The sequence below is a fragment of the Eublepharis macularius genome, chromosome 7 (assembly GCF_028583425.1).
Source record: "Eublepharis macularius isolate TG4126 chromosome 7, MPM_Emac_v1.0, whole genome shotgun sequence".
Lineage (NCBI taxonomy): Eukaryota > Metazoa > Chordata > Lepidosauria > Squamata > Eublepharidae > Eublepharis > Eublepharis macularius.
Window position 1 is genome coordinate 16,103,347 of NC_072796.1, and position 18,056 is coordinate 16,121,402.

An 18,056-nucleotide genomic window follows, 5' to 3' on the forward strand; every position below is an offset into this window, starting at 1 on the left:
TGCCAAGACCACTGCAATACAGCCCGGAAAATCCACAACAACCATATATAAAGACTGTTGCGTCCAGAGACTGGGCGCTAGCCAAGGGCTGGCTTGGAAGCGTCTGGCAGGCAAGGCAGTTCACAGGCAAGGCAGTCCAAAAGCAAGGCAGGCAGGTACGAGTCCAGTTGGGGTTGTGAGCCAAGAGTTCCATCCATGGGAAGCAGGAGGCAAGGGAGGGTCAAGAGTAGACATGGGCACAGCAATGCAGGTTGCAGGGAATGGCAAACAAGGTTGCTTCCACGCTGGGCCCTACTTGACGTCCTCCTTTTATCCTCTGCTCAGTTCATAGGCTGCAGTGCAGGTGTTCTCTCTTCATCTGACTGCAGCGTCTCATTCTTGGAGATCAGTCCCGGCCAGCACTGAACTTGCAAGCAAGTGCTCCTGCGTCTCTCCCAAACTACCACCTGTTCCCGGTTCCGCCATCTCGAGGTTGGCTCGGGAGGTTCAGGCCTCTCTGGTGCTGGTTTCTCCTTTGTCCTGCATGAGCCCTCTCCCCCAGCGGCTTCTCCACCCGTCCCAGACGGTGGCCGATTCCACACGGCTTACCTGAAGCCGAGATGTTGTGGAACATTGCGGAACATGCCAGAAAAAACGTGGAAGATCATGTTTTCTCGCATAAGTTTTGCGCCATGTCGCGCAAAACTCACGTGAGAAAACGCGAGCTTCTGCATTTTTTCCGGCATGTTCCGCAATGTCCCGGCTTCAGGAAAGCCGTGCAGAATCGGCCTGTGTTTCTTGCCACTCTGTCAAGGGCTCTTCTGGCACCACGGTTAATTCCGTTGCAGGCTCCTCTAGTTTATCTTACAATGCCCTAATTTTTTGTTTAACAAAGGTCAATTACCAAGAAAATTGTATTAACTTCATTGTCCATGCTCTCCAAAATCTCTAACAACAGGGATATACAGGGCTTTTTTTCTGGGAAAAGAGGTGGTGGAACTCAGTGGGTTGCCCTCGGAGAAAATGGTCACATGGCTGGTGGCCCCGCCCTCTGATCACCAGACAGAAGGGAGTTTAGGTTGCCCTCCGTGCTGCTGAGCAGCACAGAGGGCAATCTAAACTCCCCTCTGTCTGGAGATCAGGAGGCGGGGCCACCGGCCATGTGACCATTTTCAAGAGGTTCTAGAACTCTGTTCCCCCGCATTCCAGCTGAAAAAAAGCCCTGGGGATATACATTTAAAATTTGCTGTTGTGCTCCAAATAATCTATGCAGCACAATGTGGGACCCATCTGTGATCTAATGTTCTGCACTGTCACTAGTTGCTCACCTCCAAATGCTTTCTACGTCTTTGTTAGTCTTGTCCCTATCCCATTTACCCTATTATGTCGCTTGGAACATTTGTGCCCTTGTGGCAAGAAAGAGGGAAGATGACAGATTTAAGGTTGCTTAAAAAGCTGTGGTTTTTCCTATAGTACATCAAGCAAGCTGATACCTGAATACTACATGTTTTGTAAATAGATTTATCTACTAAAAACCATGGAGAAAAAGCACAGCTCAAAGCGAAAGCAAGTAACTGAAACATTAAGCTATAATTCAGCACATGTAAGAGAAAACATTGGGAAGAAAGCACACACATTCAAGCCCTGCTGTGCTGAACTGCTTTCCCCCCCCACCCCAAATATTATAGTGTAAACAGCAAGAAGCATAAAAGAAACTTCACTCATCATATTCTGTGTTGTATTGTGGTGGTGAACAACAGGATGCTAAAGGAAGCTATTGTTAGATCACAAAAATGAAGATCGTTTTAGCTTCTACTCCAATTTTAATTTATAAGCCAGCAACCAATGCGGATTCAATAATCAACAATTTAAAGATAATCCTGGTACAAAAGGAAAATGGACACAAAACTTGGATCTTTGATTACATCCGTTGCCTTCAACAAGGCGAGCTCAAGTCTGATTTGGTCAACAGGGCAACAGCTATATTTTATGTTATCTGGAGCAACTAAATTCCTTGTCTCGCTTAGATATATAGACAAACTTCCTTTTTCAAAAACGTGCTAAGCAATTTAGGTAAGAACATTCTTGCCAGATCAAAGGATCCATCCTTTCAAACATCCTATTTCCAACTGTCCAGATACCCCAGGAAATGCATGACCAGAGCATGCAAGATTAACACCTCCCACACACACACAATTTGTTCCAAGAATCTTGCAAGTTACTCATCTGTGGCAAGTAAATTACATACAGGAAGGTATGAAATAGCAAATGTGAAATTTAAAGTTGACAGAAGGCAGACAGCTGTTCTGGGCATAAGAAGGCAGGTTTGGGACATGACGGGTTGATTTAGTCATGATTTAAGGCACCAAGAATAGAGGCCAATTTAAATTGCTGATTTAAATCAAGTTTTCCCCATTTATTATTTAGTTACATTCTAAATAAAAAGCACGGACTAATTGGTTGCTAATCATTGATCTGAAACTGAAGACAGCTTTTATACAACTTCAGGGAGTATCCCATAGGTTTTTTTAAATGTTGGTCTTTCTGTATTTGCCATTTTAGAAAATAACATATGATACACTGTTTATTTTTATGTAACTTAATGCTCGTTTCCCCAAATAAGGACCTCTTTAACAACCTGCAGCAATGACCTGCTTTTGGAGGCAGATGCTCACTGGCATCAAATTAGAACATGTCTCTTGCCAGTGCCTGCTTCTACTTTAGGGTGTGTCTTCACATAACTGTTCTGTCCTGCCCTGTCCTACAGAGCCAGTTTGGTATAGGGGTTAAGAGCAGCAGGACTCTAATCTGGAGAACCGAGTTTGACTCCCCACTCCTCTGCTTGAAGCCAGCTGGGTGACCTTAGGTCAGTCACAGCTTCTAGGAGCTTTCTCAGCCCAACCCACCTCACAGGGTGATTGTTGTGGGGATAATAATAACACACTTTGGAAAGTGCTCTGAGTGGGTATTCAGTTGTCCTAAAGGGCGGTATATAAATTAAATGTTGTTGTTACAAAAAGAGTAAATAATCCCAACAAAAAAGCTGGTAGTTGTTATCTGGCAGACTGGTATTCTCCACAAGATGGAAGGCAAATATCCATGTTCTTTAATTAGTAAGTGAAATCATAAATGTATATGTCTCACGGAAAATGGTAGACTATAAATAAACAAATAAATAGGAGTACCGGGCCAATTGCAGAGATCAGGTAGTACCAGGCAGTAAATCAGGGGTTCCCAATGTGGTGCCCAACAAGGCCTTTCCTGGTGCCCCCAAGTGTTTTTAGGAAGTAGATGGAGTCAGGCAGTTGCCCAACAGAGCTTCTGACTTGTCACTGGAGATCTGACTGGCTGGGTGGATTAAATAACATTTCAGTGGCAGTTGCAACCAAAATATTTTGGTGTTTTGGTTTTATTTTCTCTCACTCCTCTTTCCCAGTGTATTTTTAAAAACGATCCCTCTTCCCACCTGCAGTTAGGCTTCCTCTGCATGTGTGGCTCTGCCTCCTGCAGCAGCCATTTTGGAGTTGGCTCCACCTGCTGCAGCAGCCATTTTGGGGTTGCACTCACCATCCTGTGTCAGAATTCCAACGGTGCCTGCAGGCTCAAAAAGGTTGGGGACTCCTGTCCTAGACAGACAGTAGTTGACACTTTGTGGTGACCTGGTAGTTTGTAGCTAGGGATACCATACCCCCAGTGGGGGTGGGGGATCCCCCGCCCCCAGCCCTCACACCCCGCCACCACTTACCTGGCCAGCAGGAGAGGTGCACCTTCTGTGCGCGCTCCCTTGCAGTGCTGCATGCTCCCATGCACAGCAGCCGCCTGGATTGGCCCAGTTTGGCCCGGATTGGAGCCGCTGCAGAGCACGGGAGCGCTCCTGCGCTCTGCAGCGGCTCAAAACGGGCCCGATCTGCACCAAAACGGGCCCCAAACAAACCCATTTTGGCACGGATCAGGGCCATTTTGGGCCGCTGCGGAGGGCAGGCGTGCTCCTGCCCTCCACAGTGGCCCCAATCCAAGCCCCTGCAGAGCGTGGGCATGCTGCGGGGGAGGGGTGTGATGACATCACTTCCCGGAAGTGACATCATCATGCCGGCGGGAGCGCGCGCGCGCACGTACGCGCACACGCACACACGGAAAGATGAGTGCCAGGCACCAATCCTCCCCGCCAGGAGGTTGAAGGGGCCTGGGAACCCTATTTGTAGCCCCCATTTTCAAGCCATGAAATTACATGGGACTGGACCCTGAGGTGGCCATTCCGCTGCCACTTTTGTTGGCCGAGGAAGGAAGGATAACTTCTACTGATCTCGCTCTCTCACTTTGACCCTCACTCCGTTCACTGAGCTTCCCTTGATCTCCCACAGAAGAATGGGGTCAGAGGGCCACAGCAGGAAGGCAAGATACAGGGAAACCCTGCTCCAGAGCTCCTCTCTGTGGAATTTAGAATCTGACTCGTGAGCAACTGGGCTGTCTGATGGCCAATGAAAATGTTTTTCCACAGTTCCCTCATTACAAAGAAAAGTAGCCTTTAATACGTTCGTAAGACAGTCATAAATTCAGTTTTAAGAGGTTACGTGTTTGCATTACATTTAGATCTAATTTCAAACCATGTTATTTTAAAAATAAAACCTTATTAGAGCTGAAACATTAAAACAAATTTTAACCATTTTTTGGATCATTAGTTTTTATCCACAGCTGGGAAGAACATGCTGTTTTAATTTTTTTTTTAAGTATAAGATACGTTTTTGAGGAGTACTTACATTTTGTCTATCTCCAGTTAGATGGGCAAATTCCACCATTTCGTTTCCAAACTGACTGAAGATTTGCACAAATTCCTGAAATGTACTCACTTTCTCTAGCTGTTCCATTGTTACAAGTACCTGTAAAATGTATCAAGTACCTTATAAATGATACATTTATAAATTCACAGCAAAAAAAAAAAACCCTTTTGGAATTTCTCCAAAGTGCTACAAACTGTTTCATATTTTCAGTATCATAATGGCATTTGATCAGGCAACTCAAGTGTTTTATATCCATTTATTCTCCCTGAATAGTCCAGTCTTCTGCTGTGCTGCAGAGGAACACAGTGAGAAGGGCCCGCTTACTTATTCTTCTGCTGTGGCTAATATGGGGTCCCCAACATGGCGCCTGTGGGCACCACTGTGCCAGCTGACAACTTCCCTGTTACCCACCAAGTGTTTTTAGAAAGTGGGTGTGGTTTGGTGGGGCTTTTGCCAAGCACAGCTTCTGATTGGCCATGGGAGATTTGCTTGGATGTGCAGATTTTTAAAAACACATTGCTTTGGCAGAAGCTGATTCCACAACACAAAGATCTTTTCCTGTGTGACTGAAGGTAAACTGCAGCAGCCATTGTGTGGCTGGCTCCACTTCCTGTGGCAGCCATTTTGAGGCAGCCATTGTGTGGCAGTGCCCCACCACACTGAAACAGAATTCTAAATGTGCTCACAGGCTCAAAAGATTGGGGACCTCTGGGCTAATACATAAGGCAACAGTATCATTTTTATACTACTACTCTACTAATACTTAAGACAAATTGTGAATACCTTGTTTCTAGAAGTTATAATCTGCTTAATCACTATTCGGTCAGCCAGTACCAATACTTTAGTCACTGAAGAAAGCAGCAGTCGGGCAGCTTTTACTACTCCGGTTTTGTCCGTAAAAATGGTTATCTGGCCATCAGATTCTGGATGATCCAAGGCTGCTACATCTGTAAGCTGGGCAATCGTCTCACCTACAAAGTAAAGTAGAGCAACAGATACTTTTTTGGAGCCGTTCTAAAAACTGGAGAGAATCAAAGTGAGAGTGGAAGGCAGATGTCCAGAGAAAACTCTAGATAGCTGCCAAAAGATATGCAAGATCCTCCCTATTATTTTTTCCCTAGAGAATCTACACCTGCCTCTGTCTCTTTAATGAGGTCCTTTACCTTATCTCTGTAACTAGGTATGAAACTAGGTATTCCAGAGATTGTGTAGCGAGGAGGTTGCCAGATCTGGGCTGGGAAATTCCTGGAGATTTGGGGGTAGAGACTGTGGAAAGCAGAGTATGAGAAGGAGAGGGACCTCAGCAGGTATGATGCCATATAATCTACCCTCCAAAGCTGCCATGTCCTCCAGGGGAACTGCTCTCTGGAATCCAAAGATTAGTTACATTAGTTGTAATTCCAGGAGATCTCCAGATCCCATCTGGAGGTTGGCCATCCTAAGCTGCCAAAGGCTGCAGCCTTCACAGTTCACATGAAGCTACCATTGACGGAGTCAGACCCCTGATCTATCAAAGTCAATCTTATCTGCTTTCATAGAATCACAGGGTTGGAAGGTACCTCTAGGGTCATCTAGTCCAACCTTCCTGGACAGCTGTTGCTTTGATTGAAAACAGCTGTCCAGGACTTTCACATCCCATTTTAACTGGAGACACCAAGGATAGAACCTGGGGCCTTCTGCATCCAATGCTACAGCTCTACTACTGAGCCACAGCCCCACCTCACACAGCCTCAGCCCTGAATTTGTGTCTAGCAAATCAGAACACAAGACATAATTCCATGGTCTGGGCACTTTCCCAGCCCTTTCTCCATTTCATTGGCACATTTGCAGGTTTGTCACACCATGGATTCCAGTTCACTAGAGAGAGAAATGTGGTTCTGTTTTCAGCAATAGCGCATAATCTTTATAAGGTCTAGCGGCATTTTTCAATGCTGCAAAGCGGCTTTTCTTTTTTGGAGAACTGTGCAACTTCTTGATGCCCAGAGTACCTTTTCCGAGCCTGGCCTTTGTGCATCATTGTTTGTTCTGCAAAGTGATCCCTGAAAATGTGGGAATTGTCCATTCCCATTTTAGACGAGGAGGCACCTGGGATTTTCTGTCTCACCTTCCCACTCCCCACCCTCCAAAAACACGAGGGATAAGAAGACACAGATAATGTTCCAAGAAGTCAATAGAATCATAATCCCACCCTATGTTTGTACTATAGTAACAGACACCATTGAAGAGCCAGGTCACCCTATAGTTTCTCTGGGTGAATACTTCATGTTAACCAACTGGTTACATTCCAGCAATCAGCAGCAGGAGTTTGTATAATTTCAGCAAAACAGAAGAAGTGCAGGCTGGAGAACTCCCTGTAGGAAGAACCGGGCACCGCTCCAAACACCAAAAGGGTTTAAATTGCAACTCTCCGTTGCAGACAAAAATGAGCCCCTAAACGGCTGTGATCACCGTCTCCCGAACTCTCTCGGAGAGCTGACAGACAAAACAGTTTCCTAGCCTTTTCACGGCAGAGATAATCGCAAGCCTCTGGTTTTTTTCCAAACACCTGCCCTACCTGCTCTCTTTGCTTCGATGCAGGCGATGCTCATTTCCTCCTTCAGCTCTTGGTTTTCATTGGCAATTGCTTCGCCCACTGTGACAAATCTCCCAACAGCCAAGTTTACAGCTTGGCCCACTTGCTGGATCGCTTTCAGAGTCTTGTCTGACCGCTTTGGTTTATCCTTATGGTTAATGAGAGTAGTTATCTGTGCACAAAGATACAAAACAAATCAAAGTTATATACCCAGGCAGCACTTTTAGCAGAAAGTGTACCCAAGACGTTCAATTCAAGGCCACATCTGGAAAGGGGAGGAAATTAATTAAAGCTATGTGCCTCTCGCAAGGCAGGCTCCTGACTGAAAGTTCATGGTACAATGGATCTTTTTGCCTGTCAACTGCCAAAGTAGTTTGGCTGCAATAAACTAGGACCAGATCCACACTCATCAAATGAATGACTCTCTTCAGACAGCAAAGATACGGGCTTGTGTCCTTCCCATTCAACCATACAGATAAGGCTATTTTTGAAGAGAAGCCAGATTAGATTCCTTCCTACAGTAAATTAGAGGGAATCTACTTGGTCTCATGCAATTAAGAAACTTTTCGGTGCTGCAAATAAGTTGGAGCTGATGGCTCCATTTGCCAACAAAGCCTTCGAGCAGAAGGCTTATCTTGGCGTGAGGTGCTCAGAAGAGAATCTTCCATCAGGGGGAGGCTAGAGAGGTAAAATTTCCAGAAATTTTGAAGCCATGGAAAAAAGCCATTTTTCCTGGGTTTTTTTCCAGATAAAACCAGAAATTTGGGAGGAAATCGAAATATACGCAGTACTTACTGTCCTATCAAATCTAAACTAATTTTACTGCTTGGACAACATAAAATGAATCATTTATAACTTGCTTAGGATATAAAACTCCAATATTTGACATGGAATTCAAAAGTTATAAATGCCTCCGTTTTCTACAAGCAAAACTGTAAATATAACCAATACACGAGAGAAAACTATGCCACCTTCGTACCTGTACCTAATCTGGTTAGAGAGAGGTCAGTTCTCAAACTTTCAGAGATTGCCTCTGAGTATTTGACGCAGTTTCTGCCCCACCTTCTTATGCTATTTTCCCTCCAACAAAGTAGGATCCTATAAGATCCTATAACCCAGACTGAGGGTATACGTATCAGTGGTTTGCAGCAGAAGTGAGAAGGTCAACCACAAGGGAAGATTCAGGTTGTCGGACTGGGAAGGGCTCCTCCACCCTCTGAGGCCTTAAAGGGACCCCCCCCCAGGGCCCTCCAGCCGGGCAGGCGAGCGGGAAGGCAACCCTGGCTGCAGCGCCCCCCTCTGGCCCAGACACCCTCACTGCCGAGGCCCACACAGGTCACAAAGGCAACAGAAGACATGCAACAGTTGAGAAACAATGGAAGTCCTGCATGTTCCCTTCATGAAGATTACAGATCCCTTTTACGCATTGTATGTTGTTTTTTTAAAGTTAATAAAAAGTTTATTTAAAAAAAAAAAGATTACAGATCCTTTTAAGTGCAGAAATGTATCTTGGATTTAAGAGGTATATGTCTACTACAGCATCCCATCTTGTTTTTAAAAACATTTCGCTTATTTTTAAAGAAAAAAAATCATAGTTTTTTCCAATACTCCCCCAAATTTCCAACTGGAAAAATTGAAAAAAGGCCTCAGGGAAAAAATGGAGGAAATGCCCCCCCATTTTTTCATTTTTTACAGAGCCTTCGCATCTCTAGGGGAGGCTCTTTCTTACCAGAGTAAAGCCCCTCTGCTAGTAGAATGAATCCATGGGGGGTCTAAATTTACAACTACTTCATGTGTTTACAATTTTCCTCTCATACAAAGCTTTTCTGTGTAGGAAAGCGTGTGAATGTTGCTATCTTGATCCACTGGATTTAAAAAAAAAAAAAGTTTATAATAGGACCAGTTAAAACATAGTAAAATAATAAGTACGCAGCTAGTGAAAAAGATGTGTGTACAATTGTCCCATGCAGTCTATATACATGTTTTTCATATATTTTTCGACACAGAAAAAAAAATGTAGGAAAGTTTTTAGAAATTGCTCTTACTCAGCTACTCTGCTGCTATGAAAGCTTCACCTTTTTAATGCATACTCCCTTCATAATAGGCTAAAAGATTAACACTGTTCTCAGTATGTAAGTTCATGTACTAAGTGCCGCTCCATGTGACAATTAAGTTATTTTATCCATTAAAACATTCCTTAGCGATAAGCTGTATTGATCTTGTAGTAGAATGGAACAGGCCAGGGGGCACATTTATAATGGAACAGGACCACAGTAGAGGTGTGTGATTCAGTATTTCCAAGCCAAATACATACCTGAAAAATACTGTTTTAGTATTATTCAGGTATATCTGGATAGATTTGATTTATTCAAGTATATTCAGATAAACCAGTGTTTACATTCCCGAATAATCCCGATATATTCGGGAATATCCAGGAATTACATTTTAAAGGCTGCAGCAGCTTGCTTCCCCCTGCCCTTTGCAGTCTTCCCTAGGCAACAGGAGAAGGGAGGGAGACAACATTACTGTGTGTGTGTGTGTGTGTGTGTCAGTGCTGCTTGCTTGCCATATGCTATTACCAGGTCTGGATTACAGCCGTGGTATTACTGACTTGCAAGGTTGGATGCTGGGATTCACTGGTTTGGTGTTGGTTCTGCTGGGATTTGTTGGTTCAGCTTTCATGGGACTAACTCTTGGTCAGGGGTTGCCCTTATGTGTTTGGTTGAGGTTTCTTAGCACTGGAAAGCCTTGGAATTCCCCCCCCCCAGTCCCCTGGATGACGATGACGACAACAACTAATCAATTTATATACCGCCCTTCAGGACAACTTAATGACTGCCCAGAGTGGTTTACAAAGTATGTTATTATTATCCTCACAACAAACACCCTGTGAGGTGAGTGGGGCGGAGAGAGCTCCAGAGAGCTTTGACTAGCCCAAGGTCACCCAGCTGGCTTCAAGTGGAGGCGTCGGTAATCAAAGCCAGTTCTCCACATTAGAGTCCCGCGCTCTTAACCACTACACCAAACTGACTCTGTTTCCCCATAGAAAATAATGGAGCTGAATATATTTGGATTCCCAAATAAAATCCGGATCCAAATACCATACGGGCATTCTTGGACCTGAATATCAGGAATACCAATACATATGGTATTTCAGATACGCAGATGTCAATAATACTTTTTTTTAGTGCACACCCCTAGATCATAATCTACAGCGATTATTATTGTAGGTATCACCTGCTTTAACTGCATTGACTTAAACCTTGCAATCCACTCTCTATATTATTTATAATATACCATGGCTGATTCCGCACGGCTTACCTGAAGCCGGGACGTTGCGGAACATGTCGGAAAAAATGCAGAAGATCACGTTTTCTTGCGTGAGTTTTGCACAACATCGTGCAAAACTCACGCGAGAAAACAATCTTCCACGTTTTTTCAGGCATGTTCCGCAATGTCCCGGCTTCAGGTAAGCCGTGCGGAATCGGCCCATGCCTTAGACAGCTTGTTGTTCACCCTGTTCTTCAATTCTGTAATCATAGAGCCAAAACACACGTTAAGAAATACCTAGGTTCAGCACGTGTTCTCTTACCTCAAGGTTTGCTGGGATCTGTAGGCGTCCTGGAAGCTTAAAGTTTAGCATTTACAGAGCAGCAAAAAGGGGAAGGGAAATACAGGCGCCTGTATTTTAAGCTTTAAGCTTCCAGGACGCCTACAGATCCTTTAAGCTTCCAGGACTTTAAGCTTCCAGGACGCCTACAGATCTTTAAGCTTCCAGGACGCCTACAGATCCCGGCAAACCTTGAGGTAAGAGAACACGTGCTGAACCTAGGTATTTCTTAACGTGTGTTTTGGCTCATAGTCTTACTGCAGTTTTCATTGACTGCACTGTGTATGTTCTGTAATCTGTTGGGTTTCAATAAGAAAGGTGAATTAATAAAGTAAAATAAAATGAAGTTGAGAGCAAAAAGTTAAAAATAAATACATTAACAAGCCCCAGACTTAAATATTCAAATTCCAAACATAAAATTTAAAAGTGCAGAGTGCAGAGTGACATTTTAAATTGTTTATTTTAGGATTTTTGGAACAGCAACTTCATGTAGCTAAACTACTTGGATGCGTCTTTACTGATTACATCATTCCTGTTCCTGAAACAGATTACAAGGACAACACCCAAAAAAGTGAGCCAGGTATAGCTATTATATATGACATCGTACACTACAATTTAAATGGAAGATCATGCCAAATGTATTTCTAGTAGCCTATTTGTTATGCATGCTACAATTAGTGTGTGTGTGTGTGTGTGTGGTCCCCTCAAGTCAGAGTTGACTAATGGTAACCTCTGATGGAGTTTTCATGGCAAGAAACGATCAGCGGTGGTTTGCCTTTGTCTACCTCTGCAACCCTGGGCCGATTCCAGATGGGCACAAATAGAGCAAGTGCTTTCGCTTTTTCAGCGACCTCACTCATAAAAACCTGCAATTTCCCGTCCCGGCTTACCTGCGGTCCATGGCGCTCGGTTGCACTCTATAAGAGGACAGTGTGAACACGGTATTGTGGGTTTGCACACTTCTGGACGCTTCGTTGCCGCGGAGAGGCCCTCCCCTTTCCCTCCTTCCTTTGCCAGCCAGCCGGCAACAATATTCCCTTAATTTTTTTTAAACCGGCGCCATTTGCGCAATCGCACGTTTGCGCACATCGAACTGTGCAAATGCGCACAAATGCACACAAAAGTCGACGCTGCATATTCGCATACCTGCGCATTTGCGCATTTGCGCAAAACACGTAAAAAAAATTTTTTTTTAAAAAATTAAATGCGAACCAATGAAGGCCCCTGACATCAACTGTGACGGGGAGGAAACAACCAATCCCGGGTACCTCAGTTGGCCGTGCAAACATCCGGAAGCGGGACGGCACGGCATGCTGCGAGACAAAGCGGATGGAGACGAAAGTGAACGCGTGGCCGGTAAGCAATTATTTCCGCAGAAAAACCGCAATTTCTGGCCATCTGGAATCGGCCCTGGTCTTCACTGAAGGTCTCCCATCCAATTGCTAACCAAGGCCAACCCTGCTTAGCTTCTGAGATCTGACGAGGTCAGGCTCACCTGGGCTATCCAGGTCAAGGCCTACAACTAATAGGCAGGATTTTTTCCTCAAACAAGTGAAGTCTTTTTTCACTGTGGCAGGAAACCAGAGAATGGTATCTTGATGACCCTTGTTTATATGATCCTAGAATAGTCACTAACCTTCTAAACACACACCTCAGATTTGTTAACATACTGTGGTGAGTCAGTACTTCGTGTCCTGTATCTGGAAGATCCAGGTTCAAATCCCCACTCCACCACAGAAGCCTGCTGAGTGCCCTTGGGCCTGGCGCACCCTCTCAGCCTTACCTAACCCAGAGGATAAAATGAAAAAGGGGGAATCACGTATGCCAGCCTAAGCTTCACAGAAAGAGGATAGGATAAAAATATACCAAAGACAGATAAACAGAACATGTTCAAGGTGCAAACTGAAAGGATGGGGTGAGTAAGAAACAAAAATCAAGGAACGTGCTAGGAACAGGGGCTCTTTACATTACACACACTGCAAATTATGCTAACATTGCAGCCTAGTTTAAACACAATGAAGGGCACAGGTGACACAGCATGCGTACAATTTCCGTGTCCATCAAGGTCTCATTTAAATAAGGCAGTATCTACACACAGGAAAGAATTAGATAGTTGAGTATAATGTACCATTTCAGATGAAGAGGGGGGAGGAGGAGGCCATTTTTAACAGATTCTCTACACTAAAGAAACTCCCTCAAGTAGCACATCGAAGAACATTCTAGCCCATCTCTCTCCCTGTTGTGCTAGCTTCCTACTGATTTTTTTTTACATACAGGAATGTTCAAAAATGCAATCTTTTTCCCAAGGTCCACAATGGTACATGCCATTCTACAGTACTTCATACAGTAAATCCAACAAGAGTCTTAGAAGAAAAGGATAATATGAAAATTCTCCTCACTCCATGACAAAGAGGACTAGATACCAAACATATACAGCATGGCAAGTCACCACTCTATAATATTCACAGTTCCTTAGAGAAACAGATTAACCTCACAGATATGGTAGCAAAACATTAAAATGTTTTAAAACATCCTTATGACACCTTTTAAAGATTAACAGATTTGTGGACGAATTTATTGACGAAACAACGTATGGATGAAAATCCCCATGACCCCACTCTGGGGATTGTCTTTTCAAGGGTTGCTGGTGGCAGCTGGGGAAATGGAGAGGTAGGCAATATCCCTTTCCATCAGCTTTCAGTGGCGCTACATAGAATTCAGTTTTTAAGGTATCCTAAGACTTGTTTTTATGCCCAGTATCCCACAATAGTTTTGAAGGTACATGTTGCCGTCCTACCTGGACTGGGATCAGCATATCTACAGAACCACCTTTCACCCTATGTTCCCCAGAGAACACTCTGTTCAATAGACAAACATCACTTGGTGGTCCCCGGCTCCAAAAAGGTGCACCTTGCCTCAACCAGGACCAGGGCCTTCTCGGCCCTGGCTCCTGCCTAGTGAAACTCTTTCTGTGGAGATCCAGGCCCAGCAGGAATTGTTATCTTTCCACTGGGCTTGTAAGACAGAGATGTTCCACCAGGCATATGGTGATTGAGGCGGGTGAGCCATGAAACCGGCCTCCTGCCATGGGTTTTTTTTACCCCTGTTCTGTTAACATCTAGTAGTTGGCCATCCAGCCCCATGGGTTGCTGTTTGGGTCATGCAATATGTGTGCTGTAGTCTTTTAGAAATTGTATTGTTGTAGTTATTGACATTTTTATCTTGTTTTAAATTAACATGTTTATGTATTTTATATATATGTTGTATTCCGCTCTGAGCACATTCGCAGGGAGAGCAGATTAGAAATAATAACAATAACAATATACTAAGCAAGATTACCACTGCAAGTCTGCGCAGATGGGAGATGGCTAGCAAGCTTCTATGCCCCAGAATTAATGTTTTCTACATTAAGCAATTTTTTTAATGGTGCAACATGCAGTCCCATGACCCAAGGGGTACAACTCAGACACAAGTTTACCACCTCAGTGAAAACTACAGTGAAGTGCATGTTTCAAACTTCCCTGAGATAGTTTCTGTAGTCATGCTTATTATGTCATGATAGAAAATCCTCTGAATCTCGTACAAACACTTAGGATTGCAGCCCCTCCCCCATTAACTATATTTAGAATTAAGACATTTTCCTTGCACGGTAAACAGTATAAGCAACAAGGGAATATTTTTCTCTGCCCTGAACTGCAACTAAACATGATGCTTCTCTTTAGCAATGGGTCACTGGATTTAGTTTAATGTTGACCATTGGATTCCTCAAATTGGATTCCACCCCGTCTCATGCACTCTTCAGGCATCTGCCTGCATAGGGATTCCTGACCTCAGATCTCCGTCTCATTGAATTCCTATCACCTTCTTCCTTTTTTTTGCACCAAATTTCCTGAGAAAATGTGCCAGTGTGCATTCCTCATGTTTTCACTATTTCTTCTCTGCAGTTATTTCTTCTAAGGTACAGCAATACTGCTGAATTTGTACAAGTGAAGAATAACAGCCGCTTGAGTGGGACCCCACTAAAATTCCATCTAGTCCAGCCTGCATCAGGACTGCACTGAAGCTTACAAGCAAGGCAAGATGGAGATAGCCCCCACAATCTGACAATTAAGGATGTAAGAGCAAGATTCAAGCCCAGTTGTACCTCAAAGACCGACAAGATTTCCAGAGTATACGGTTTTGAGAGTCAAAGCTCCTTTCGTCAGATACTTTGACTCTTGAAAGTCTATGGAAAATTTTGTTGGTCTTTAAGGTGCTACTGGACTCAAATCTTGCTCATCTTATCTATGAATACAGAGGTTGCCTTTAGTTGCCATAGCCAGGGCTCATTTTGAGGGGGACGCAGGAACACAGTTCCGGTAGTTCTCCAAAGAGGTCACATGTCAGGTGGCCCTGCCCACCTGATTTTTGGCCATTTTGGGCCCGTTTTGGCCTGGATTGGGCCCAAAATGGCCAGGAGCGGGCCTAAAACAGCCAGGATTGGTCCCAAAATGGCCAGGATCAGGCCTCTGATGGGTGGTGGATCACTCTCCCACTCAGCAGTGGCCCAATTCTGACCATTTTGAGCCCCTTTTCAGCCATTTTCAGCCCCCTTTTGCCATTTTGGGCCCAATTTCGGCCCTGAATGGCCAGGATTGGGCCCAAAACAGCAAAGATAGGTGGAGTCAGGGGGTGTGGCATATGCAAATCAGTTATGCTAATGACACACTTCCAGTGATGTCAAGGGGCATGTCATATGCTAATGAGTTCCTGCAGCTCTTTTTCTATGAAATGACCCCACACCGTAGCCTTTAAAAAACTAGAGGCTTACACAATTTAGGGGTTATGAATTCCAAATGCAACCTACACCAAGACTAACCCACACAGTGAGGCTTGCAAGTACACCTGTTATGTCTGCATTTTAAAACAGCTCATTATGGTGATACTATAAACCGCTTGTTTTTGAAGGAGTAGTAGACAATGGTATTACTCCTGGAATTTAAGGCTGGTTGTCACATGCATGGTAATCACTCACTGACTATCACTCACATATAAATATGCCACTACAGATTCATCACCACAGACAGAATTTATATAGCACACAACATCAGCTCAAATGCAATACTTGGAAAAAGTTTAGACCTTTGTTGAAAAGACATTGCTGCTGAGTAATGAAGGAATGCTCAGGTGATGAACTGTATGAAGCGGCCCTTAAAATGTGCAGTTTTCTATCAAACTTGAATAAAGACAGGAAAGCACGATTGCGGGTCAGATGTTCATTAGAGTCACCTCAAAGCTGCATAAGTGGGTGGCAAAGATACGCCCAGGAGAATCACTTGGAAGACCTTATTAAAATGAGTGATGAAAATCTTGAGGCAGAATGACAGTACTTACAGACTGCTAGTTTGGTGCAGTGGTTAAGAGCAGCAGGACTCTAACCTGGAGAACCGGGTTCGATTCCCCACTCCTCCGCTTGAAGCCAGCTGGGTGACCTTGGGTCAGTCACAGCTCTCTCAGATCTCTCTCAGACCCACCCACCTCACAGGGTGACTGTCATGATGAGGATAATGACATACTTTGTAAACTGCTCTGAGTGGGTGTTAAGTCGTCCTGAAGGGCGGTGTATAATCGAATGCTGTTGTTGTCGTCGTTATTATTTCTTAAATATTAAGCAGAGATCAAAGGCACCCCCCCACATGCAGAGACAGCAGTTACGAATTGGGAGATGGAAATCAGGGAAGCACAAATCACACAGCAAAGCCCAACGGAGAACAATTCACAGACAGTGTGACTGAGTGCCAGTATGCATGATTACCTGTCCTGGGGGAAAAAATATAACACCCTAATATCTGATTAGTGCAATCACAGACCAAGCGTAAGTAGAGTTACATCCTTCTATGGGTAAAATTCTGCTTAGGACTATGCCATCCAGGGGTTAATCCAAAGTTAAAGGAAGTTAAATGCAAGGAAAGCAACCTGTTGAAACAAGCTTTCAAATACTAAATTAGATGGAATTGATTTTCACTGATCTTTGCAGGCAATTTAAGCCTGGGCTTGTCCAACATTGAGAGCTGAAGGGTACAAGGTGAAGGCCAACAGCCAAAGACCTCTTGGCCATTAGCCTGTGAATTGCCGCCTGGGCTCCAAAATAAACCATGCAGCCAGAACCAACATCAGCCCAGGATAACTTTGTATTACCAGCTGAAATAGTAGGGAGGCCACATCCCCCTCCTGCTCCCCTCCGCCTGCTCTCTCTACCACAGTTCAGCTCGGCAGTGGGGACAAATTCTGAGAGAAATGGGGGAGGGGCAAGATGCATCACCAGCTGTGCCATGATGCCACTTCCAGGATGATCCAGAAGTGACATCATAACATTGGCCAAAACTCTATGGTTAAAATTCTGGGTCATGCAGGAAGTGATGTTACTACATTGCCAGCAGTATCTCTTTAAATAGAGGGCGATATATTTTGTATGTAAGCTGCTTTGAGTCCCCAGCACAGAAGCAGGGTATAAATATTTCAACAAATTTATATTATCAATTTTTTTCCTTGATATTCTAGAATAAGTTATTCTTCTTACAATACTGTGATCTGCTTTGAGTCTCTGAGAAACAAATCCAGAAATAAAATAAAGCGGAATGACTGAAGCCCAAAGGACAAAGAGTTGGAAAAAGATCTACAGAAGCAGCTTGGTTGATGGCAGCCAGACTTTAAAAGGCTGCCAACCAAACTTCATTGCCAGATTCAGTTTTATTTTTACTTTTGCTGAGTTCCCAAATTCAAGGAGTCTCAAAAATAAATAAGGAGAATAAGCACAAGCAACTCTTCGCAGTAAGGTCTTTGTACTGCAAGTTGCTCCCAAAACGTCACTTGGACAACATTTGGGAATTCGGGATCTTCGCTCAACTGAGTAGCATCTATTTAAAGAATTTTTATGCCACCTTCCAGGGACTCTGCCCAAGGCGGTTTACATAATAAGATATAATAAAAACATTTAAAATACTTAATTAAATTCCAGTATAAAACAACCAATCAGAGCATAAAGAGAGAGATAATTAAGCAGCTCAAAATGAATACCAGCTTCCAGACTAACGTGCACGAGTATAACAGTGGTAAAACATCAACACCTTTGGCCTGG

The 18,056-nt window shown here is 43.9% G+C and overlaps 1 protein-coding gene across 2 annotated transcripts in view; it reads right to left on the reverse strand.

Annotated features, from left to right (window-relative positions):
* CTNNAL1 (catenin alpha like 1) overlaps positions 1 to 18,056 on the reverse strand; it is a 76,309-nt gene that overhangs the window by 39,015 nt on the left and 19,238 nt on the right. For both annotated transcript variants that reach the window (XM_054984379.1, XM_054984378.1), the window contains exons 2-4: positions 7,312 to 7,501; positions 5,541 to 5,728; positions 4,737 to 4,856 (exon numbers count right to left, since the gene is read on the reverse strand). In XM_054984379.1, the coding sequence (XP_054840354.1) occupies positions 4,737 to 4,856; positions 5,541 to 5,728; positions 7,312 to 7,501 (498 nt within the window). The remainder of the gene's footprint in view (positions 1 to 4,736; positions 4,857 to 5,540; positions 5,729 to 7,311; positions 7,502 to 18,056) is intronic.